The sequence below is a fragment of the Aptenodytes patagonicus genome, chromosome 2 (genome assembly GCF_965638725.1).
Source record: "Aptenodytes patagonicus chromosome 2, bAptPat1.pri.cur, whole genome shotgun sequence".
NCBI lineage: Eukaryota > Metazoa > Chordata > Aves > Sphenisciformes > Spheniscidae > Aptenodytes > Aptenodytes patagonicus.
In genome coordinates this window covers 79,376,825-79,401,817 of record NC_134950.1, presented here as the reverse complement: position 1 = coordinate 79,401,817, position 24,993 = coordinate 79,376,825, and the positions used below count along the sequence as shown (strand labels likewise).

The 24,993-nt window shown below is 42.8% G+C and overlaps 1 protein-coding gene across 1 annotated transcript; it reads left to right on the top strand.

Moving 5' to 3' along the window:
* Window positions 1-3,054: 3,054 nt before the first annotated feature.
* Window positions 3,055-17,808, top strand: C2H7orf57 (chromosome 2 C7orf57 homolog). The gene is given in 8 exon segments (XM_076332095.1): window positions 3,055-3,157; window positions 4,261-4,369; window positions 4,504-4,613; window positions 4,616-4,662; window positions 9,943-9,949; window positions 11,153-11,246; window positions 12,293-12,429; window positions 17,720-17,808. Coding segments are annotated over 8 exon segments (696 nt in total).
* The last annotated feature ends 7,185 nt before the right edge of the window (window positions 17,809-24,993 follow it).

Sequence of the window (24,993 nt, the reverse complement as noted above, 5' to 3'; positions counted from 1 at the left end):
GCCTCTCCGTATCCGCTGAGGTGCGGGCACCAGACATCCTGCTTGCTCGGGAGAGAGCCAAAACCTCTGCGATCTCCGTTCCCTCAAGACCAAGAGTGGCAAAAGCGCAGGGACAACCCCGAGCTGATGCCCTGCTGTGTCTACCTCAGCGCCGACGACGTGAGGCGGGTGGCAGGGCAAAGGATTGCAGAAAATCGTCAGCATGGCTATGTTACTGCGCGTTATGGAATACCAGCTGATGGTTTTTTCTGTAAATCGAGACCCAAAAAAGGAAACTGACAGAAACAAGAGAAAGCCTCATTTAAAGACTCATTAAAGAAAAGGAGGGCCATTTTCGTGACAGCCTGCAGTGTGGTCACTGGGCCCTGGGCCTCGCACCCCAAAACCCTGCCCCTGCTCCGCACCGCCGACCCAAGCACGGCCAGGACCCCGAGAGAGCTCCCCCGGAGAGGCCTTCGCTCGAGAGGGCTCCCCCCGAGAGCGCCTCCGGCCCCGCGCTCCGGCCCCCGCTGGTCCCAGCTCCGTCCCAGGTTCTGCGACCCACCAGTAGGAAACGCGTCGGTTGTCCAGCCCAGGGCGGGAAGAGGAAGAGGTATCCCGACACAGGCCGCGGACGGCGAGGGAAGGGGGAGGGACTCACCTGCCCGCCCGTGGGGCAGCGACACCGGCAGCCCCCCGCCGCCCGCCAGCCGGGACAGAGGAAGGTGGCGGCGGCTCGCCTGACCGGGGGGAGGGGCGCGGGCCTCGGGCGCCCTCGCGCGGCCCCCGGCGGCCAGTGACCCCGCCCCCGCGGGGCAGTGCGCGACCGGCCGCGGGCCGCCCCCGTTGCCCTGGGGACGGGCGGCGCTTGCGGCGGCGCGGCCTGCAGCCGGAGAGCGGTCCGTCGTCCGGCCCGCCCGTCGGGAGCGGCGCGGCTGGGGCGGGCGGGAGGCGGTGCCGCGGGCAGCTCGCAGGTGGCGGGCGTCCCTCTGCGGGCGGGGGATGGTGGGCGGGCGCGGCCCGGTGCGGCTCCCGCCTCTCCCCGACCCAGGCGCCGGCTGTGAGGAGCGGGAGCCGCCTGGACCTCGCCCGGCGGCGCTGCCCGTGGCGAGTACCGCGCTGCGCTCAGCCTCCCGCAGAGGGAGGGGGCGTTAGCCGGGCTGTCCCGCTCTGCCTCCGGCTTGAGCCTTACTCCGCCCTGAGGCTTGCCTTCCTCTCCCGTCGGAAGGGGGCTCGGGGCGTGCTCGGGGGCGGGCGCTGGCCGCAGGCGCTCGGCAGCCGCTCCGTCGCGGCAGCCTTTCCTGCAGCGCGGGACCCGACGCGTGCTCAGGCCGCGCCGTGACGCGCCTTTATCCGCTCGCGGGCAAGCGAAGGAGCTGTCGGTCGCTGCCTCCGCTTTGCTGGTTCCTTTCTCTGGCTTCTGTACCCCAGGTGGTCGCGGTCGCTTTCTGCTGGTGCTGCTCGGCACTCCCGCGCAAGGAGAGGTGCCGGCTTGCCGCTAAGTAGGCTTTCCGTCAGACACCACGGCCCTTCGCTGTGGGATGGAAGTTAAGGGCACGGTAAGGTGCAGCCACCAAGGGACTTGTGCAGCACCCATCCCGTTTGTTTACCCCCCGGCCTTGTGTCTGTAGGCAAGCGTAGCTCAGACTCGAGCTGCCAACGTCTGGGGTGCCAGGCCATCTCTACCGCTTCAGATGGTTGCTGAAGCCAAGTCGGAGAGAAGGAGCTTTTTTCTCGGCATCAGGCAAAGAGCTTGCCATTTGGATGGACACTGGGAAGATCTTGGTGAGGGAACGTGGAGCTGATCGCTGGCCTTTGCTTAGGGCTGCTGGGAGAGTGCCATCGTCATGGTTTCTTCGCTGGCTGGTTCCCACCTGATAGAGTTTCCTCAAGTATTGGCTGAGCTCTAAGCACCTTTGCTGTCCCCAAGTCATTTCACCTGGTGTCCTCTTGCACTCTGAATGATAGCATTTCCTCCTTTTGCAGTCATCTTCTAGAAGACGTCAGGTGGAAAAAAGCGCTCTGAAACACTTTGCCCTCTAGGTGAAGCCCTGTAGAGCTCAGCCTGTTCGACTGGGGTTGCTGATCCCTTTTAGAGGAAATTTCGATTTTGTTTTTTAATCTGAAGCCACGGCATGCAGTAGAGATCCAAGATAGTGACAATCCAGTAAAGTGCAAAGAAGGAGAGCATTTGGGATAATTAGGTTGTGCAGCTTCTGATGGACCAATTAGTGAAGTGGCAGCAAGCATGGTCTAATGTTTCTTTGCCCCTGATACCAGGGAGAGCAAATGCTTTGGGTTATTATTTCTTGGAGCTGAGTTTCAGCATAGCTGACATTTGTGTGTACCTAAGAGCTCCCTAATAGGCTGCCTGCCTTAAGATAGTTTCCTTACACCTATGAAATGGCATTTGCTGCACTTGGGATTCACGTCAGTAAGTGTCCTCTGCACCTTTCATGGCATAATTCCTAAGACCGCCTTTTTCTTCCTTGTCTGCCACTCTATTTTCCCATAAATGAGGATTTATTTATTTTGTCTTTTGCTCACTAGAAGTTGAGAAAGTAATGTATCGAGAGATAGGGTGTTGGGTGTCTCTTTTTTTTTTGTTTGGGAAGGTGGGTGGTTTGGGGATTGGGTTTGGTTGTTTTACAAATAAAGACCTGCAAACGGACAGGTACTGTCTTTGCTTTTGTTAATGGGTAAGGATTAAAGGAAACCAAAGGCTTAAGTGTTTCCTGCTGTCTTCTGTGCCTCTTGCTGCTCTTGGTGTCCTTGGAAATAGTTTTCTGCATGAAGATGCATGATCCCCTGTATTAGAACACTTTACGTGAAAACTTGAATGCTGTTTTAAAACTGAAACCAAGATGTTCCCTTGTGGCATCTGATCCTCTAGAAGGTGCGTGTGCTATATCCCCCAGAATAAGCAAGCCTGGTCTTCTGTCTCCAAGCTGAAATGCAGCACGTCGCTCAAGTTTCAGGTGGGCTCAATTTGTTAGTTGCCTGAAAAAGGGATGCTAGCAGTTAATTTTTACCATCAATATTTTATTTTCCATTATCGCAGGATGGTAATACCACATGTCACTGAAACGACCAGAGAAGTCGGTAACCTTGAAGAGCCCACTTCCTCCAACATCCCAGATTCTGGGTATCAGTGACCTTGTGTCGTGGTTTAACCTCAGTCGGCAACTAAGCACCACGCAGCCACTCGCTCACTCCCCCCTCCCCCGGTGGGATGGGGGAGAGAATTGGAAGAGCACAAGTGAGAAAACTCATGGGTTGAGATAAAAACAGTTTAATAATTGAAATAAAATGATGATAATAATAATATGATAATAATAATAATACACAAAGCAAGTGATGCACAGTACAATTGCTCACCACCCGCCGACCGATGCCCAGCCAGTCCCCGAGCAGTGGCCCCCCCGGCCAGCTTTCCCCCAGTCTATGTACTGAGCATGACGTCACATGGTATGGAATGTCCCTTGGGCCAGTTTGGGTCAGCTGCCCTGGGTGTGCCCCCTCCCAGCTTCTCACTGGCAGGGCATGGGAAGCTGAAAAGTCCTTGACTAGTGTGAGCACTGCTTAGCAACAACTAAAACGTCGGTGTGTTACCAACATTATTCTCATGCTAAATCCAAAACCCAGCACTGTACCAGCTACTAGGAAGGAAATTAACTCTATCCCAGCCGAAACCAGGACATGTGTGTAGGTACCTTTTTGCAAAATATGTAGTTTTGCACTGTATCTGATCTAAGTAGATGATGACAGTTTAGCTGCATTTGAGTGAGGTCTTTACAATTTATGCTTGGGCTATTTAAGTAGTGGTCTGGTGAAAATGATGTCACAAAAAAGCATTATCAGAAAACTTGGTAGAGGTTTATAAACTTTTTTATGATGACCTTCAGTTTGTTACAGTGCTGTACATATTCTGTTCTTGTACCAAGGTTATCAGTGGTTTTATTATTTCCTTTATCGAAGAAGGAATCTTGAGGAACTTGAGCAGATGGCTTGCACGCATGCTTAGAGCAGGGTGACAAATCCAGAAGTATGAATTAACAGACCGGTAGAAACATGTCAAAGCATTTAGAGCAAGATAAACAAGGTACAAGTGGAATGCAATGCTGCAAGGTTCTGACTGTCCGTTTTATCAAGGGAGACAAATGCTGCTTACTGAATAAAGCAAGCATTTCTTGATAAAATAGCAACCTGAAAACAAAGGTAATGCTTTTGCGACCAGATAAGAAGTCAGAAAAGTAGTGGCTTTTGTCTTTTTCTCTCAAGACCTACTGAAGCACTACGCTCCCGTGACAAGGAGGTCCTCTCCAGCAGCATATGCTGTGCCTGACTGGTACTCGCACTGCTCCAATCCCCCAGTGACCGATGAGCCACGGCAAGTCTGCTGAGACCATGCATGACTTACTGGGTTCTCTCTTCGCCTGTTAGTATTTCAGAATCATTCTGTAATGAAGTGCAACATTAGGAATGTATCCCTGGCACAAACAAGCGTTACATCTTTGCCTGCAGGAGCTCTCTTTCCTCTCTACCAGAATATATGATTCACAGAGAGTTTAAGGCTGATGACCATCATGGTAGTATTTATGAGACAAGAAGAGGGCCTTTTGGTTTTGATATGAAAAGTGGCAGCGGGATGCTGCGGACAAAGAAAACACAGAGAAAAAGAAGGTAGGATGGAGAGGCACTCTATGACGGCGCTTTGTAGAGCTTGTGAAGACACTTCTAGCTGGGCCTGTGGGTTCTTACTGAAGGGAAGCTGTAGTCCACCCCAGTTTCTGTATTCCAGAAGCAATTTTTATATTGCAGTTAGAGAATGAGAAGAAAGCCGTGTTTCTCTTATGTGCTGCAGGTATAGCATAAGAACCAGAAATGCCATTTCCAATCACATTATACGGTGCGTATACTTAAGTGTGAATGAAAGCCAGTAGTTAGTTTCCATCTTCCTAGGTTTTGCTTCCCCTGCAATTCACTCTTTGTGAAGAGAATTCTTGTTTTGTGATCTTGGGGGAGGAAGAAAGAAGGAGGAGGAAGGAACAGTAGACTGTTCCGAAGAAGGAGTTTGTTTTAGTTTAAAATGCAAGAGAGTCCCCAAAGATACTGCACTAGCTGTCTTTGAACGGAAGATGTATCCAAGACAAAATAAGTATAGCACAAGCTATCCCAGAACAAACCTTTCTGTGATGACCTTGGTGTTTTGTCCTGGAAACCTCTCTCCCATCCTCCCTCTTTCATCCTCCCCTCCCATTTTAGATGCTGAAGCCTTGTGTTTTTTTAATATCCTCCATAATCTTGGCTGCCTCATTTACCATAGGTCTTTGGAGTATACATGGAAAGGTGTTTGATGTACTTGAACACCAGTGCCTCTCTTCTTGAACAGCGGGGCAGATGTTGGACATTTTAGGAAAAAAAGTCCTTAGCCTTTGCTGAGATGAGTAACTAGTGCAAATTCAGAGCGATGGCTTGTGTAAATTGGAACATCTCATTTCTGAATAGGCTTGGGAATGTTTACTTAATCTCTGGAAACAGGCAAACAAGCAACGTATGCTTGAACTGCAATTTACCTGATGCTTGTAGGTGAAGCTTTTTTTCAATCAGAGATTTAAGGCACTGAAAATAGAAACTTAGTCTGCCACGGAGCCTCTTAAAGGACAGAGAGGAACTGCTGTCCCTTGCTCCCTTGCTTAAGAACCAATTATCTTTAGTGCTCTAAGAGTCTGTCCTGGTTTCGGCAGGGATAGAGTTAATTTCCTTCCTAGTAGCTGGTACAGTGCTGGGTTTTGGATTTAGGATGAGAACAAAGTTGATAACGCACCGATGTTTTAGTTGTTGCTAGGTAGTGCTTACACTAGCCAAGGACTTTTCAGCTTCCCATGCTCTACCAACTGAGAAGGCTGGAGGTGCACAAGAAGCTGGGAGGGGGCACAGCCAAACTGGCCAAAGGGACATTCCATACCATGTGACGTCATGCCCAGTACATAAACTGGGGAAAGCTGGCCGGGGGGGCCGCTGCTCGGGGACTGGCTGGGCATCGGTCGGCGGGTGGTGAGCAATTGTACTGTGCATCACTTGCTTTGTGTATTATTATTATTATTATCATGTTATTATTATTATGATTTTATTTCAATTATTAAACTGTTTTTATCTCAACCCACGAATTTTTCTCACTTGTGCTCTTCCAATTCTGTCCCCCATCCCACCGGGGGGGGGGGGAGTGAGCGAGCGGCTGCGTGGTGCTTAGTTGCCGACTGAGATTAAACCACGACATAAACTTAACTTTGATAACAGTAAGTGTAATTCAAGTCCATGTGGTGACTGGTAAAGTGAGACTGAGGTCCATTTCTGTTTGGGTGGAGTTTGATCAAGATCCAGTTTCATTCAGTCATGTGAATGAAAGTTCCCATGTGTGTTATCACCAAATAAAAAGTGAATATATGTTATATATTCAGCTCAGATTCCAAGCCTGCTGAGGCCCTGATATATAATTTACACTGCTCTTCTGGAAGCTGAAGTTGAGTTTTGTCTAAGGTACTAAATCTACCAAATCTTCTTCTTTAAGATTAGGTGCCTGAGAAGGAAGATTCCATCTCTCTAGTTTTAGCTCTACCTCCACACCACCATCTCTGAAATGGTTGTCCTTCACAGTACCTTTCTTGTACCCTGAAAAGCGTCTCATATATCTTGAAACATCACATGGTGCTTCTTTAACAGCTATTTCTTGTATCTCCTCTTATAGGAGGTTTCTATCCTGTGCTTTAAGAGTACCTTCCTGAAGAGTCTTCAAGTGAGACAATGGAACTAGCCCTACCAATCTTGATTTTAGTTTTCTCACCATACATCTTATATGTTGAAATGCAAGAGATGTATTTCAAAACACCACAGGCAAATTTCTAAAGAAAATTCAAATTGTTTGTCTGACTACGTGATGATACTGCAGCAGCAAACTACCTCAAGTATTGAGACTGAACATAATGAAAATATTTTAGAAGAGAGATGCGTGATGCAATCGTGGAGATAGATCCCAAAGGGTGCCCTTAGGGACAAGTGCAAAAACATTTTGACCTCTAAGGGTGCCTGTTCTACTGAGTTTGGAAAGCATTGTTCCCAAGTGGGCCCTCGCTCTGGAGCTTTAAGCCTTTATGCCACTTTGTTCTGAAGCATTAGAATCTCCACCATTCCTCATATTAGGGTTGTCACTGCGTAGAGGAGGACTGGACATCAGGGGGACCATTACATGGTTCTCCATGCCTCGGGATGGATCCTGTAGTTCCTCCCTAATGCCTTAATCACGGTGATAATTCTCGTTCTTCCAGGAATTTTGCAAAGCAGCAAAGACGTGTTAGTGCGTGAAGAATTTAGCCTTTGTGCTCATGGCAAAGTGATGGACTGCTAGCCCAGGTGGAAGCACCCTTTCGCCTATGCATCACGTGGACCAGCTGAGTTGGGTTGAAAATGCTATGACCTTAAGAAAGAGGCAGGCCTGTGTACGGGTGGGAGATGAGTTGGAGGTGGTATCAGGGTTACCATCAGCATTAGGCAATCTTCCTGTGGCACCAGTAAGATTACTGCTTCATGTCTGAAGTCATCTCTTTCAGGCACTTGCCTGAAATGTATGTGTATATATGCATACATACATATGTATGTATGTGCTGTAGCAAAAGGATTACTCATCTGAGGTCAGGATTTTACCTCGGAGAGAGATTTGAAATGCAGTCTAGAATTTTTCCCTTGATCGCAGGGGAGCCAGGATTCCATCTGGGGGCTTTTAGCTTTCCATGCTGGTAGCAGGTATCCATTGTTCTTCATATACCAGCCAGGCACAATACCTATCACAGTTCATGTTCCTTGAATCTGAGACTAATAAATGTGTACGTATAATAAATGTAGGTAGTAATTTTTAGGGTATGTCGTTGCCATCTCTTCACAAAGGGAGAAAATGCTTTAAAGCGAGAACATGTAAAAAAGGTCCTACATAGTTTGCTTTATCTGGGAAGCTTGACAGCTGTTAAACAGAGGCTTGTCAAAGTGAAAATGCCTCCTCAGCTATAACCGTTGGGGTGTAGTGGCACAAGGTCTGCTTTAATGCTGAATTTGCCCAGCAAAGTAACAAACAGCACCTGACGGGATTGCAGGTGCCCTCCAAAACCAAATTCTGATCTGTTCCCTTGCTCCTTTTGTCACTCATTAGCTGATTTGAACAGTAAGGAACATTTTGATACCTGCAAGTTATGCTAGCCTGTCCCATTTAATACCAAGAAAAGAAAGACAACCTTTAAAACAGTGGGTAAGACTTGCTGGCAGCCTTCAAGTCTTTTCTCATTGCCTTTCCTTTCCCCTTTTTTGCTTTGACTTTAGTTTTGACAGTTGGGCCTTTGTCTATCTCTAGACAAAGTCTCTCTAGGCTTCCCTCCTCCCCCTGCCCTTTAATTAACTCTTTAATTACTAGACTTCCTTTTCTAATGCTTCTCTTCAGTGCCAAGAGGAGAGTCTCATCTCTTTCCATCTACTATTTGTATATCCTATCAAATCAAGTTGTTTTTCTGTGTTGCCCTGTGTGCCATCGTGCCTTCAATATGTGACAAAAGTTACTTGATTTCTACTTGTCTAATTAAATTGTTTTTGTCAGTTGAAACTGTAGGTAACTGTGTCCTGGATCTGAAACTTCCATGGTACGTCAGATCTGAAATAGGCAGAAGACAGCACTATCATTTTTTGCTCAATAGGATAGCATTTTTGAAATGTAAAACACAAATAGGCTGCTTCAGCAGAGAATACTGTTAACGGATTTGAAAAGCAGTTCTAAGCAGCTAATGCATTTTTTAACCTCCGGGTTGGAACAGAGCCCCCTTCTTCATAGAATCATAGAATCATTGAGGTTGGAAAAGACCTCTAAGATCATCGAGTCCAACTGTCGACCCAACACCACCACCCACTAAGCCATGTCCCTAAGTGCCTCATCTACTTGTCTTTTAAATACTTCCAGGGATGGGGACTCAACCACTTCCCTGGGCAGCCTCTTCCAATGTTTCACCACTCTTTCAGTAAAGAAATTTTTCCTCGTGTCCAATCTAAACCTCCCCTGGCGCAACTTGAGGCCATTTCCTCTCGTCCTATCGCTAGTTACTTGGGAGAAGAGACCGACACCCACCTCGCTACAGCCTCCTTTCAGGGAGTTGTAGAGAGCGATGAGGTCTCCCCTCAGCCTCCTCTTCTCCAGGCTAAACAACCCCAGTTCCCTCAGCCGCTCCTCATAAGACTTGTTCTCCAGACCCCTCACCAGCCTCGTTGCCCTTCTCTGGACACGCTCCAGCACCTCAACGTCCTTCTTGTAGTGAGGGGCCCAATCCGACATCATTGCCTCCAACATCACTGCATGCTCTTGCTAGTATCATTCTCTTCTTCTTTGACAAGCGTCCCAGTTTTTCATCTCTTTAAGCTTCAACATAACATCAGCCAGGCTGAAATCTAGTAGCCCATCCACTTATTCTTTACCAGATTCTGGAACTTTTCTTCTGATGAAACTCTGACTCCACTGAAGTCTGTAGGGATTTCAGCACTGACTTAACATGTTGGTTTGCATTGACATCCTGTTTCAGAATCAGTAGAACTGTCTCCCCTAGGCTTCACCTTCCCCCAGAAAATAAAACTTACACTCTCCAAACAGTCAGGTCTGCTTCTTTTAGTGGCTTGTTAATTAGTTCACTGATTAGACGTATTCAAATGCTATTAAACTTTTCTTTGCTCTTTCCATACTAAATGTGCATGGGCTCCTTGAGAAGTCTGTGGTGTGTTTACATCTATTTTGGAATCTTCTCCTCATGGATGTTTTCATGGGAGTTGTTTTGTAGTGTCTGCAATCCAAGTGCAACTGCTGCTGATGCATCTAATTTTTGCACTCTGTTCATAATTTTTTGCTCTGTTAACTGTATTGCAGTAGGTATGTCCACATAGGTGAAAAGTATCTTTATCCTTAATGTACTTTTAAATTTACAGGGTGATACATTTCACTTCTAGTTACCCTGTCCTGTTTTTTTTTTAAATAACCTGCAAGTAATATTTCTTACCATATGGGGCGCTCTCCTGTGTTGCATGTTTAAAAGAGAAAATGGTCATGTAGGTTCTAATTAAAAGGATATTTTGCTATAACACAAAAACTTTGTTAATAAGCTTTGAAAACTTTGTGCTGTCTTGAGGACTTCCCCCCCCCCCCCCGTCTTTTCTTCATGCAATGAAGTAAGCTGTAAATAGTCTTTAAAGATGTTTTGTTTTTTCTTTAACCTCAGAATTTCTTAGCAGCTATTAGTGAAAAATATCTGGGAGTTGTTGAGGATATGTAATTTTATGCTTTTATTTGAGAGGGAGGTAAGTTGACCTTCAGCAGCTGTTGATTTTGATCAAAATTATAATCAACAGCTTTGATATGTGTTGCTAATGTTTCTCCATTACTTTTTGGCTTTCCAACTTTCAGTCCTAGAGTTTGTGATGTCATTTCACTGGCTTTCTAGGTGTCATCTTGTCTTTCTGTCTTTCAGTCAACACTGAATTTCTCTACCTGTCATTAGCAAATGAAAGATGATTAAAGTAAAATACACTTTTCTGCTGTAGGCTTCCCCCAATATATCTGTAATTGTTTGAATTTCAAACCTTTAATTAATGTACCACAACGGTGTTCTTATTATATGGGACGTTTTATGCTTTTTATAAAAAAAAAAAAAAAAATTAAAAAATGTAGTAATTAAACTGGAAATGAATTTCTGGTCCCACTGACATTAGTAAGACTGGGATGTTTTCATACCCTGCATACAGAGAAATGAGCCAAGATGAGAGGTTGCAATTGGTAAGTTTGAATTTGAAGCTTAACTTTGGGTAGAAGCATACTGTGAGGGAAAAGCTTGTGGAGAGCACATTTTGCATTATTGACATACTGAACAAAGAGCTGATCTCATCTAGAATAATTAACTAAGGTGCTGCTTTATATTTTGCTATTCCTTTATACTTCTGTACTCTTACTCATGGAAATAATATATATAGTAGAATCTGAAGACATTTAGGGCCTTTAATACAACCTTCATTTTTGAAGGTTATATTATCATATAATCTTCTTGGTTATTTTTATCATAACTCCTTTTATTAAGTTAAGATTTCTCTAACACAGGTAAAGCTCCCAGCTATAAACCTAAATATCCAAGCAGAATGCCGAATGTTTCTACAAACAAGGAATTTAGTGGGAAAAGTAAGCTTTCCTTCCCACCTGTGTAAGTAGTACGCTTATGAAATTCATTAAACTCCTAAGCCTGCAACTATTTGTGCACGCAAGTAATATTACTCCTTGTGAAATTGCAGAGATTAGTGGATATGTGTATGGACTTTGTGGATCCTTACTGCTACGAAACTTGCTATCATGTGTGGTACTAAAATAGTTTTACAAGCAACTAAAATAATAGCACTTTAACTCGTATAGGAAAGCTATTCAGTATAATTTTGCTTTAGGAAAACTAGGCATACAGTTGCATGTCTTCATGTAGCACACTTTTATTGTATTCTAAATTGTTTTTTTTCTCAATACCAGTGAACAGATGCAAATGATAATGTACATTGTTAGTTCTGTAAGCATAGGTTACAGAGACACAAGTAGGACTACCATTTTAAGAAAACACATAAACTGTAGCCTATATAAGGTCAGGCACAGCAAAAATACTGTAATGAATACCTGGAAGATAACAGTCTTTTAAGCAAATTATTATATCACCTGTGATGTGATGTAATCACATCATCAGCTGTGTGCGCAACTGAATTGTTTCTGTGTACTTTGTCTTAAAAATTTATTACACGGTAATCCCAGTATGTTTTAGAAATATGTTAATGATGCAAAATCAGTGATTAAACTGTCTAATGAACTTAACAGCAAATCTGTGACAAAATTTCACCTTTGTGCAGCACAGAATGAGTATTGTCAGCCTTTTTTACTTACACATTCTTTGTGTGATTTCCTTTTTTCACTTTTTCGTCTCTAAGACCAGAACCATGTAAGTATTCTACATGTAAAGTTCCAATAAAACGGATGGCTCTTCTCATGTAAATTACACATTACTGAATCAAGTGTAGTTATGTGCTTTGGGTTTTTTTGGGTTTGTTTTTGTTTCTTTCTTAGATGATTGCATGTAGAATATATGTTTAGTTACTTAGAAATAAATTATGTTACAAGGCTGGCGCCCTTTCTGTGCAAAATAAAATTTTCCCACCTAATCCCCATTTTTGTTTACTTATGCTATTGTTTTCCTTAATATATTTGGATTTACAGGCCTGCTCAGAGAAAAAGCGAAGCAGTAAACTTCAGCAAATTAATTAGCAATGGTTATGGGACTGACTGGTTTCAGCAGTGTACTGGATGGGAAAAAAAGATTCAAGAAACATCAGAAAATAGTGAGCAGTCCAAAGGCAAAAATTATTGACAGCTGTTTCTTTTAAAGTGAGTTGGGATCTTAAGGTAACAGCAGAGGGTAGCCTGAATAATTTGTGTGACTCTCTTCGAATATGGTGAGACTTACTGAATTACTATGCTTAGCTTACAAAAACCTATGACTAGCCAAAGAAAAGAGTGTTCCTGTTTGTAGTCAGCGAGGGCAGGGGCTTTCATGGATTTTTTCATCTTTACAATTGCAGAAGTATGCTCTGTTCCGATCCAAGGGTTCCTGTGTGACATGTTTTTGTAAAATGCTGCAGAGACACAGTCATCCTCCTGCCTAAATTTAAGGAGACCATAAAATATTTGTTGCCTGTTTGTTGTGAATAGTCTTTGGCCCCTAATATTTTTCTGAAAACTTCTGTGACAAATGTCATTGATACTCGTATTTACAAAATAGATCAGTTCATTAAAATTTGTCAACATAAATATATGTGCATTGTTGAAGACAGTGGTGTTACAACAGTTTTATTAGAGAGAAAAAAAGTTATCCAATGTTTACCTACGATTTCAAACCTTACTTTGTCACGCACGATGGTAATTGCTATGAAAGACATCACTTGAGAACACTTAGATACAAAGGTTAAAGGGAGGAAGATTCCCCTTCTGTCAAAGAGCTTTTGCTTAGGCTTTTTACAGTGGCTTGGTAACCACGGTGGGTATATCAGTTTTCTATAGCAACCTTTTAAAATGCTATTGAACATACACATTGCAAGCTCCAGAGTTTTATTTTTTTATTTGTATCTGTGAATGCTCGTGTATACACTGGGGATTGCCATGACTCCCTTGACCTTGGTGTATCAATGTGTGAAAGTCTTAGAGGCCAGTTAGTTTAGTTTCTGTGACACTTTAGCACTTCCTGAATTCATCTTTTTGTCTTCCATTGATATATCTACAGTAATATTTTGTGTGTGTGTGCATGCAGAACCTCTTCCTCCAGGTGAGTATCAGAAGCAAACAGGCAAACAGAAAACTAGACGTTGTGTGTTATTGTTCAGAAGAAAAACTGCTATAAAACTAGGGATGAAGCCAGATCTCGGTCTGGACCTGAAAGAGGGTGCATAACCTGAGAAGCCACTCTTCAAAGTCAACGTAAGTATCCAAACTCTGATCATTGCTGCCTTGGAAGGCGCAATGACCTAACAGTTCAACCATGGAGCCTAAAAGTGCTTTTCCTTAGCATGACAGAATGCCTTGAATATTCTTCTTTTGTCTTCAGGTTCTATTTAACTTTCCTGTGCACTGACATTTTTCTTTTCCATTACTGTGAGTAAAATGAAAGGATTTGGGATTTTCATTCATTCATTTGGTGATAGTTGATTTCTTTAATGTGAAGTGTGCCTCTAATGGGACACTTGGGATATAAAGAAAGCTGACGGTTTTTCAGAGTAATCATGATATTGGTTTGGTTATACCACTTATGCATAGAGAACAAAATGATGGGTATACTGTAAAGGCTGCTAAAAAGTCAGTATGCTGCATAGTTTGATACGTAGATACATCTTATTTTTGAGATGCTTTTCTCTCACAAATTCTTAGATAACATGACACCCGCTTTGCTTGTATTGCCCTCCTTTGTCAATCACAGCTATTCCGACTGAGATTGATTCTGTATCTCAATGTAAAAGAAGATATTTTTAATGCTCTTAACAGTATGGTTTCATCCAGACAGGTGCCTTGATTTAGTTTTGACCCTGTCCTTTCCATTTTTTCAGGTATGCACTGAAGGTAGTGCTTGTATTTTCTTCCCACTTGGGTACTTTTGTCTGCTCATCCAAAGCAATTGGCAGCATGAGCCCCTTGCAGCTCCCTTTTGAGATGGAGCTTTCTCTGTTCTCTCTTGCGCAGGATAAATCCAAGACACAGCAGACAGGAGAATCAACCCATTCCATATGTAAATCTATAACCTGTTTGTGTTGGGTTATAGATTTGCATCATTCTGCAGACTTTGTAGGTAGCTTGTCTATCTTGTTAGTTAAAAATTAAAAGTACTGGAATTTGTATGCATTTTGACATGAGAGAGAAACTGAAAATTTTATTTGACCTTTTTATTCTTACGGTTGAAGTTTTCCCAAGAACTTTCATCTTTTTTTATTGCAGATTCAGAACCATCACAGTCTGAATCAGCACCTGCAAGCAACGAGTCAAAGCCACCGTTTCAGGGATGTAATGAGTAACTTAAAAGATTGTTGGGGAAAGTAAAGCCTTACATGGCTTATATAGTCCACTGTTTACATGTTTGTTAGATTACTCTTTATAGTGGAACTCATCCCTGATTGAGAAGTTCATTTGGTTTATAATATGGATAAACTTCATTGTGCTTGATTACAGCAAATTTTAAAGAACAGGCAACAGCTGTCAGTGCGTATTCCTAGACTGTTTCTTAATATAATAAACAAAATAAAGCAAAACTGACGTTCTCTCCTACACCAGACTGGTGCTCCTTTGCTGTTGTCAAATAGAGTTACCATATTGCTGCTGATTTGACTAGATACAGGCACGATATCAATGTGTCCAAACCAGCAAGTCTCTTTATTTAACTACAGTTATACGCATGACCTACGCCATAAAGAAAAGTGAAGGGGAACTGTACGGTATGGGATGAAATGTAAATAGAAAGAATTGAACTGGTATGGATCCTTGCAGCGAAAAAGTCAAGACTTCACTGGAAAGATGGCTTCTTAGTCCCAAAAGCACATTTATTTAGACCAGATGTTCAGCTTTCTAGGACAATTCTATTGCTATGCCTGCTGCACAAGAACTAGTTGATCAGTCATAGTGTTCAGCCACATCATTAAATTAAGACCCGGTGGCATTTCCTGTTATAGTCTTGTTATGTAGAAGATGAATCATTGGGTAGCAGTGGTGCGGGCTAAGCTATATATGATGTCTGCACTTTCATCTGTTAAATGAAAATTTTACTTATCCTGAAGTTTTGACTGCAACAAAAGTAGTATAAGCTAAATCTCTGTGTTTATTCACACCAGCAAAACAGTTTGTACTTTGAAATAGCAATGCATATAAATTATTTTAATATTTTGAAAAAGTTAGGTACGCTGATATTTTAACACTTGCTCTTTTATCTACTTGAATTAGGATATATCCCTGAAATCTTATGAATAATTAAATGCTTCTTATAAAGCCCATTAGAAAGTGGATGCAATTTCAATACAATATTTTTTGCTAATACTATGAAAAGTGAAGTTTTTAATAAGTCAAATGGTAATTCTTAGTTTCCTTTTCAGAGTGCACTCAGTACATTGTACACCTTTGAATCCAAGAGCTGAAGATTTTAAAATGTATTACTGAATATACATTTCTTTTAACAAAATGTTTAGAGGATTTGGCTTAACAGTGCTTCCCCTTAGAACTTTGATATGAAAATTGATTGGAAATAGGTAAACCTATTGCTAATCTGAACCCTCAAAATTTTCAGTGAAAGTTTGTGGAAGTTTTGCTGTTGATGTTGTTAGACCCAGCATCTGAGTCCATCTCTGCTGTTCATTCTAACCAACAATTCAACTGTCCAAGTTGCATTTACAAAAATAAAAGGCTAAAACATACGAAAATACCTAAATGTACAGTTACTGGTTAGTCAGCAAAATTTTCCAAATATAAAAAAGCTTACATCAAGCTGTAGCTGAGAGGGGGGAAAAAAATTACTACCTTATATCTGTTTTCACTTACAATTTGTAGTGGATTAAGTTCAGATACAGTGAAATCATTAATTTTGCTGTGAAAGCAGAGCTTTTGGTGAAAACTACTTTTCTAGGCTAGAGTACCAGGGGATGCCAGAGCTGGAGCTCATAGTATTAAAACAGGAGAAAAACTGTCACCTGTCATTATAGAGAAGCACTAAAGAATAAGCTTGTGTGAAGAAATTGTGTATGTATAACAGGCAAATTGTTGATACACCTAGGATTTCAACTATGAAACTTTACACCTAATGCAGTAATCACTAGTAGCTGCATGATGTTCTCCAAAAAAATAAGTACCATTTTATGAATTTTTCAGAATTATTCAGTCATATGAACATGCCTTATCCGGGAATTCAGCTATCTTCATTTGATAGAGTCTTTGGATAAGGTTATAATTTTTATTTTTAGTGTCTGTAAAAAAGTGTAATAGAGGGCTGGGTTGTTTGTGCCCACCGATGGTAAACTGCAACAGTAAAATAACTTTGGTGTATGACAGCCTTTGTAGCATACTTTAAGGGTATAACTATCAACAATAGTACTACTTTCCAGTCTCACTTTGATCTTCTGACTCCTATTATCGTAGGAAGAACTTCTTTTGCAAATACTATTTGCAGTTACATGCTTTACTGGCCAAAACATAAAAGAAAGGGGAAATATGAGATGATGATGAAACTCTCTGGATTTTCTTAACGGAGCTGCTTAAGGGTAAGGCAGCCAAGCGGGGTTTTTTTAATGCTCATCAGTTGAGTAAGAAGGTTTTTTGTTCTTAAGCATATATTGAATCCATTTCAATCTCTTTTTTTGTAGAAAGTTTTCTGAAAGGTGTTTAGCACAAATTTACTGAAAAAGTTGGAGACAGTAATGTTATGACCCAAAAAAAAAAAAGCCCAACTAGCATAGTATTTACAAATTTAAAGATCACCTGTTCACATAGACTTGAAGGTGCTTGGTGGGCCAAAGCCCTCAAAATCTATTCCATAAAATAAGAATTCCTGTGTGGCCGCAATACTGCTGACCTACAGACAAGAATTCTGATCATTCTTTTCTATGTTATGGTCTCTCTTTCTCATTAAGATCTGTACAAGGCTTCCTAAAGTAACTTCATTACTTTCAGTTGTTGATGTCTAAGTCCTCTTCACTTTTGAACACTCTTTCCTCAGTATTGGAGTTCTTGTTCAAAACTGTCATACTTTTAGGCAATTGTTCGAGGCAGAGACAGAAAGACAACAGATCCTAACTTGGTCACTCAGCACTGTTGTTTTGCTTTACTGTAGTTGTGTTCTTAGAAGTGTTTATAGTGCTGGTTTTCAGATATTTTAAAAGTGTACACCATATCCTATTGTAAAAATTGTCTCTTTTTACCTTGGTCACCATTAGGTAATATCCGCATGACATTCCTCAAATTCTTAAAGTTTGCTAATGTGCCATTAATGTATACTCAGCTTTCCTTTGTCAAGCCAAGGAGATGTTTGATCTGCACTGTCGGTCAACTGAGTCTTCATGGATCACAGTTGGAATACCCCGAGTTAGAATATTAACAGCCTAAGATTTCCCTTTGTAAGAGCAGGTGGAGAACCCTGGAATCTGTCTTTGTGCGCTCAGAATAATGGAGAGCGGCAGCAGAAGCACAGCTTGCCTCTTCTCCAAGGGACATGAAATCAAAGTAGTGTAACAAATAAAAAAGCTCCAACTGAATTAAAGGATGGAAATGTGTTGCTTAAGTTCACCTTACCCCAGTAATTATGTCGTTTTACTTACTTCTGAGTCAATGCAGTCATGCAACTGGCAGTTTTCAAAGTCATCAGCAGTTCCATGTAACAGCCGTGGAAGCTTCTGGGTCTGGAAGGGTTTTCAATGTTTGTTTTTCAGAGAGATGCTGAAGTCAAAAGCTGGGTGCTTACTTACAAAATCTAGCTTTAGTGTTTTAAATGCTGAAATGTTTATTTAGTTGTATTGTGCTCCATCTCTGACCTGAATGACTTTAAGTAAGAAGTGAGATAATTTCTTTTCTTGAATACTGATTGCTTTGCAAGCCCAAAGGTAAAACAAAAGTGCAGTTACATCTTATGAATTACATCCAAGTATACTGAATATGTGAATATTTTTAAAAGAGAATTCCAGATACAGACTTAAAAAATAACTTGGCAGTTTAGGTACCAAAGAGTAACTTTCCTTTTACATGCAACCATCTAACTGTAGCAAAGTCTAATGGCTGTTTTCATTTTAATGTGACCGAATATATACTTCATTCTTACCACTTATGTCTTTTTAGTCTAGACTAAAATATAAACATGTTTTCAGAGATCAAGGGTATATATACATTAACTTTCTTTGTGTAGCAATGCAAACAAAAATTAAATTGGCCCATGCATTTCTTAAGCATCTAAAATTTCACTCACTTCAGCATATCTATTTCTTAAATACTTGTATCTGCACTGAATATGCAGACTTAGTTGTAAAAGATGTAGGATGAAGCCAATTTTTTTCCTGTAAACAAATAGCCTAATATTCTGCTTTTGCAGTTCTCTGCAGATTATTTTTCAGAATGTAGTTACATATTATGCTGTAGCCTGGAAAAAAAGCTAGAAATGGAAATACAGAAGTTCAGTCTTAGCATGTTTTGTCCTCCTATTGATAGTTTTAAAGATACTAAACATCCAGAATGACTGAAGAATCAAAATGCAGTAGGTAAGTGTCCGAACAGCTGCACTGAATTATTTGACCAATTGACTATAGAAATGGTATATGGTGAGCAGGAAGAAGTATACTTTTGATTATAAAAGGACAGACAGCCTTACTTTCCATAGATGCAAGTTTTCATCCATGCAATACAAAAATCTGAAAAGTGATGCCAGTTGCAGGTTTCGTAATTTATTGTTGTAATAATCCCAGTATGTAGTTATGTATTTTTCACCCTTCTAAAATAACATTTATTAACATATTTTGTATTTTTACTTAAGAGGTACCTTTCCCACTAAAATACAAAATGAAATGAAAACCCAAAGATTACAAAAGCAGGAAGCTTTTTTACGCTGAGGGTGGTGAAGCACTGGCACAGGTTGCCCAGGGAGGTGGTGGATGCCCCATCCCTGGAAACCTTCAAGGTCAGGTTGGACGGGGCTCTGAGCAACCTGATCTAGTTGAAGATGTCCCTGCCCACGGCAGGGGGGTTGGACTAGATGGCCTTTAGAGGTCCCTTCCAACCCAAACTATTCTATGATTCTATAAGCTTAAAATGAATTTAAATTTTAAAAAAGTATCCTAGAGATGACTGAGAGCAAAGGTTACTACCAATTATTAGACTCAGAGGGATGCATTATTTGTTGAACGTTTTAGACAAGGTAACTATAGTAACCTGATTATACTTTATTTACAAAAGAAGTCATTTACATTGATTATTCTCTTAATATATAGCTGAATGACAAACCTCTTGAAAGCCAAAGCAGATTTTTCAGTGGACCCTGAGATGAAGGGGTAGGTAATATTCCTATTTAAAGGAAAAGTTTCTTCCACAGAATTAAAATACTGTTCTAAGGTGCTTATTTTGGATTGTCCACTACCATAGCTTTCAAGTGTTGACAAATATTCAAGGAACAGAAAAACGGAAGATGCATTAGGAGGCTGTGCTTTTGTTTTACCTATTAGAGGTTTAAACAAGTTGAACAGGTGACATTTTTCTTAGTTTGTTGAGCAATTTCTCTTGTATGCTGTTCATGGCTAGAATCGCATCTGTGTGCAGGGGATTTCTCTCTCTTATATTCCCAGAAAAAGTCCTTTGGTGTGAGGCAGGATATTAAAAGATTTTACTCTAAATGCCCAATACGTGATTTTGTAATAAATACATCTTGGCAATGCCTTGTGCCCAACGTGTTTACCCTCCTGCTGTACAGAAGGTTATATACTAAGAAGGTTTTAGTTGCTCTGTCTCCCACGAATTCCCTACTATGACAAACTACAGTGTGGTTCTGGTAGGAAAAATGATTTAAAAAATTGTATTGCAGGATTCTGGGTTTAATGTCTTCAGTTACTGTATGAAAAATGTTAAATTTATGCTTATAGAGTCCTTAATGATTTTTTTTGCTTTGTTTTTGCTTTAGATTTCTTGCTAATTGATGGAAAAGGATAATCCTTTATTCATTTTAAATTTGTCTGTTTCCAGCTTGTGCCAGTTCTGCCAGACTAAGTATATCTTATCTTGGAAGAACTAATGTTTGGCCTACATCTCTCTCGCATAAAAATTGGAGACTTGACTCTGTAAGACAGACCTAGGAAAGTGTGTGTCAAACTAAGTGTATTTTGCAGTCTCTCTTTCTAGGTTCCTTATAATTTCAAAATTTGTGGGATTGTAGCTCTATTTCCATTACAAATGTAACTTCTGTAGCTAAATGTGCTGGATCCCTCTTGCAAATGTGTTCATCTCTTGTTCAGGATTTCACTGTTGCTTTATGAGGAACAGGTACCACTCTTTCAGAACTAAAAAGGGTGCGAGCTGAATTCACAGCTTGGTTTCACTTATTCTTCTCAGGCTAATTGGCCGAGCTCTAGCAAGGTCAGCCGTATCAAAGTAACACTGGAGATGCCACGGCTACAGTTGTGCTGCACTCGCCCGTCTAGCTTTAGGAGCTGAGGGTATATTTTATATTTCCTTGCTTTGCAAAACTTTGAGCTTAGCTAGGAGCTATTTCATAGCAAGTTGTGGAGAATCTGTTCTTTTTATTTAGGCAGAAGGGACTTGTGAGAACTTTCTGAATCAACAAACAGTTGCAGGCTAGCTGCTTTAGTGATGCAGCATGTTAAAACCTGTTGATTGGTGCTCAAGCTTTTAATCCTAAAAGATCATCTGACTTAAGATGGTATTGTCACACTCTCTAGGTTTTTGTTATAATGAAGATTACCCCTCAGTTGTGTTGGTTTGGTCGATGTTGAGTAGATCTTTTATTTTAAATCACTACCACTGGCTGTTGCAATGGCCAAGTAAACTAGTGGTCAGGTAACTCAGGTTCTGTTTTCAAGGAAATTTTTCAGAGTCACGTGGTGGTCTTTGTATTAACACCTGTTTTCCATCCAAAACGCAGACCTGCATTTTGTATGCTTTGTAGCTGTTAATTAGTTGACACACTGAATTTGATACTAGCAATGATAAACACTGGTGCCTGCTTTGCTGAGTTAGGTGCAGCTGAGTTAATACTTCTCAAGTAAAGCAGAGGAAAATGTTGCGGTGCTGGGGCCTGACAGGATCCACCTGTCCCAATAGGGAAAACGCGTCTTTGGACATAAGCTGGTGGAACTGATCGAGAGGGCTTTAAACTAGAATTGATGGGGGAAGGGAATACCAACAGGGTTGCTGAAGGTAAGCCAAGGGTTAACATGGTATTGCCTGGGGGTGGGAACACTTACTCTGCTCCTGGGAGCATGGAGGGCTCAGGAGCATATCTGAAATGCTTGTACACCAACGCACGCAGTATGAGAAACAAGCAGGATGAACTGGAAGCGTTGGTCAGCTCCCAGAGCTACGATATCATTGGTATTAGTGAGACTTAATGGAATGAGTCCCATGATTGGAGTGCTGGGATGGAGGGCTACAGGCTATTCAGGAGGGATAGGCAGGGCAGGCGAGGTGGAGGAGTTGCACTGTATATAAGGGAGAGGTTTGACTGTACAGCCCTTACAGTTAGCGGTGCTGTGGTTGAGAGCCTCTGGGTGAGGATTAGGGGATGGAAAACAAAGGAGATGTTGTAGTGGATGTCTACTACCAATCGCCCAGCCAGGATGTAAGCGTTGATGAGTTACTCTATAGGCAATTAGGAGAAATTTCTGGATCGGTAGCCCTTGTCCTTATGGGACATTTCAACTTCCCAGACATCAACCAGGAATATCACACTGCTGTGCTGAGCAGGTCTTGGAAATTCTTAAGTTTGTGGAAGATAACTTCTTGTCACAAGTACTCAGTGAGCCGACTAGGAAAGATGCCCTCCTAGACTTGCTATTTGTGAATAGACAAGGACTCATGGGAGATGTGATGGTAGGTGGCTGTCTTGGCCACAGTGATCATGAAATGGTTGAGTTTAAAATTTTCAGTGTAATGAGAAAAAAGGACAGCAGAGTTGCTACCCTGGACTTCAAGAGAGAAAACTTTAAGCTATTCAGGGAACTATTTAGCAGAGTACTCTGGGAATCTGCTTTTAAGGGCTTAGGAGTCCACAAGTGCTGGTCAGTTTTTAAGAACCACCTTTTAGAAGCACAGGAGCAGGCAATCCCACTGTGTTGTAAGTCAAGCAAGCGGGGCAGAAGACCAGCTTGGCTGAACAGGGAACCCCTTGTGGAGCTCAAGAGGAAAAAGAAATTGTATGATCTCTGGAAGCGAGGTCAGCCTTTGCAGGAAGATTAGAGTTGTGGTTCATATATGCAGGGAGAAGACAGGAAAGGCCAAAGCTCAATTACAGCTGAAACTGGCCAGTGTTGTGTCAGACAACAAGAAGGGCTTTTTAAAGTTACGTTAATAGCAAAAGCAGGTCTAAAGAAAACATTGGACTGATACTTGTTGAAGATGGTCATCTGATTAATAGGGACGAAGAAAAAGCGGAGGCATTCAATGATTTTTTTGCCTCAGTCTTTAATAATACTGATAGACCTTGGGCTGCTCAGTCCCCTGAGTCGGAGGGCCACGAGTGTGGGAACAGTGACTTTCCGTTTGTGGACACTGAAATTGTAAGGGACCAGCTGTATCAGCTGGATGTTCACAAGTCCATGGGCCCTGATGGGATTCACCGCAGAGTACTGAAGGAGCTAGCGGATGTCATGGCAGGCCCCCTCTCGATCATCTACCAAAGGTCTTGGGAGTCTGGGAAAGTCCCTGCTGGCTGGAAGCTAGCCAATGTTATTCCAATCTACAAAAAGGGTGTGAGGGGAGACCTGGGGAACTACAGACTTGTTAGTCTAACCTCAGTTCCTGGAAAAATTATGGAGAGGATTATACTGGGTACTATTGAAAGGCATTTAAAAAATAATGCAATCATCATGCACAGTCAACATGGGTTCACAAAGGGAAAGTCCTGTTTAACTAATTTGGCATCCTTCTATGATAAGGTCACCTACCTAGTGGATGAAGGGAAGGCGCTGGATGTAGTTTTTCTGGATTTTAGTAAGGCTTTTGATACTGTCCCTCACAGCATCCTTCTGGACAAGTTCTCCAGCTGTGGGATGAGTGGGTTCACGGTGTGCCGGGTGAAGAACTGGCTGAAGGGCAGAGCTCAAAGGGTTGTAGTGAATGGGGCTGCATCTGGCTGGCAACTGGTCACCAGTGGTGTTCCTCAGGGCTCAATTCTAGGGCCAGTTCTGTTCGATATATTTATCAACGGTCTGGATACAGGAGTTGAATGCACCATTAGCAAGTTTGCTGATGACACCAAACTGGGAGGTGCTGTTGACTCTCTTGAGGGACCAGATGCCTTGCAGAGGGATCTAGATAGATTGGAGCACTGGGCAATCCTTAATGGGATGAAATTTAACAAGTCCAAATGCCAGATTCTGCACGTAGGATGGAGTAACACCAGGCACCAACACATCTCTCAAGTATAAATTGGGAGAGGAGTGGCTGGAGAGCAGCCCTGCAGAAAGGGATCTGGGGGCGCTGGTCCACAGCAGGCTCAGTATGAGTCAGCAGTGGGCCCTGGCAGCCAAGAGGGCAAATCGCATCCTGGGGTGCATCAAACACAGTATAGCCAGCTGGTCAGAAGAGGTGATCATCCCGCTGTATTCAGCATTGGTGTGGCCTCAACTTGAGTGTTGTGTGCAGTTCTGGGCCCCACAATTTAAGAAGGATGTGAGGGTCCTTAAATGCGTCCAGAGGGGAGGGCAACAAAGTTGGTGAGAAGGCTGGAAGGAATGTCCTATGAGGAGCGGCTAAGGACTTTGGGCTTGTCTAGTTTGGAGAAAAGGAGGCTGAGGGGCGACCTCATTGCTCTCTACAGCTGCCTGAGGAGGGGAAGTGGAGAGGGAGGCGCTGATCTCTTCTCCCTGGTATCCAGTGATAGGACGCGTGGGAATGCGCTAGGGGAGGTTTAGGCTGGCCATTAGGAAGCATTTCTTTACCGAGAGGGTGGTCAAACACTGGAACAGGCTTCCTAGAGAGGTGGTCGATGCCCCAAGCCTGTCAGTGTTTAAGAGGCGTTTGGACAATGCCCTTAACAACATGCTTTAACTTTTGGTCAGCCCTGAACTGGTCAGGCACTTGGGCTAGGTGATCGTTGTAGGTCCCTTCCAACAGAAACAGTCTATTCTGTTCTATTAGCAGAAGTCATCTGTGCTCTTTTCTCACCCCCTTTTTTTGCCGTACCAAAATGCTAGTAAAAGAAGTGCACTTAAAGACCGTCTGTACGAATATACAGTTACAAGGACAGATACAGGTACCAGTGTCCATACAATCTAACCTGACTCTGCAATCCTCAGGGTGCCAACATGTGCTTATATATTTATATTGTAAGATCATCCTGAAAACTTGTAGCCTAGAGGTAGGTCTCCAGAGGAGCGGCAGGAGACGCGTGCTTGCAGCACCCCAGGCGCGTTGCTCTCGCTTCCCCCCCGCACCGCGCCGCATCCCTCATCGGTGCCCGCAGCCCCCGCCGCCCGCGCCATCCCCAAACCGCCGCTTTCCGTGCAGCGGGGCCGGCCGCCCCGCAGGCCCCGCCGCCACGGGCGCCCCCGACCCTGGCCGCGCCCCAGGCGGCGGCGGGCGCTGGCGGCCGCGCTCCCGCCCCGGGCGGCCCTGCCGCCGGCGCGCAGGGAGTTAACCGCGCCCGGTGCTGCGGCCCCCGCCCGGGGCGGGGCGGTGCCCGTCCGCCG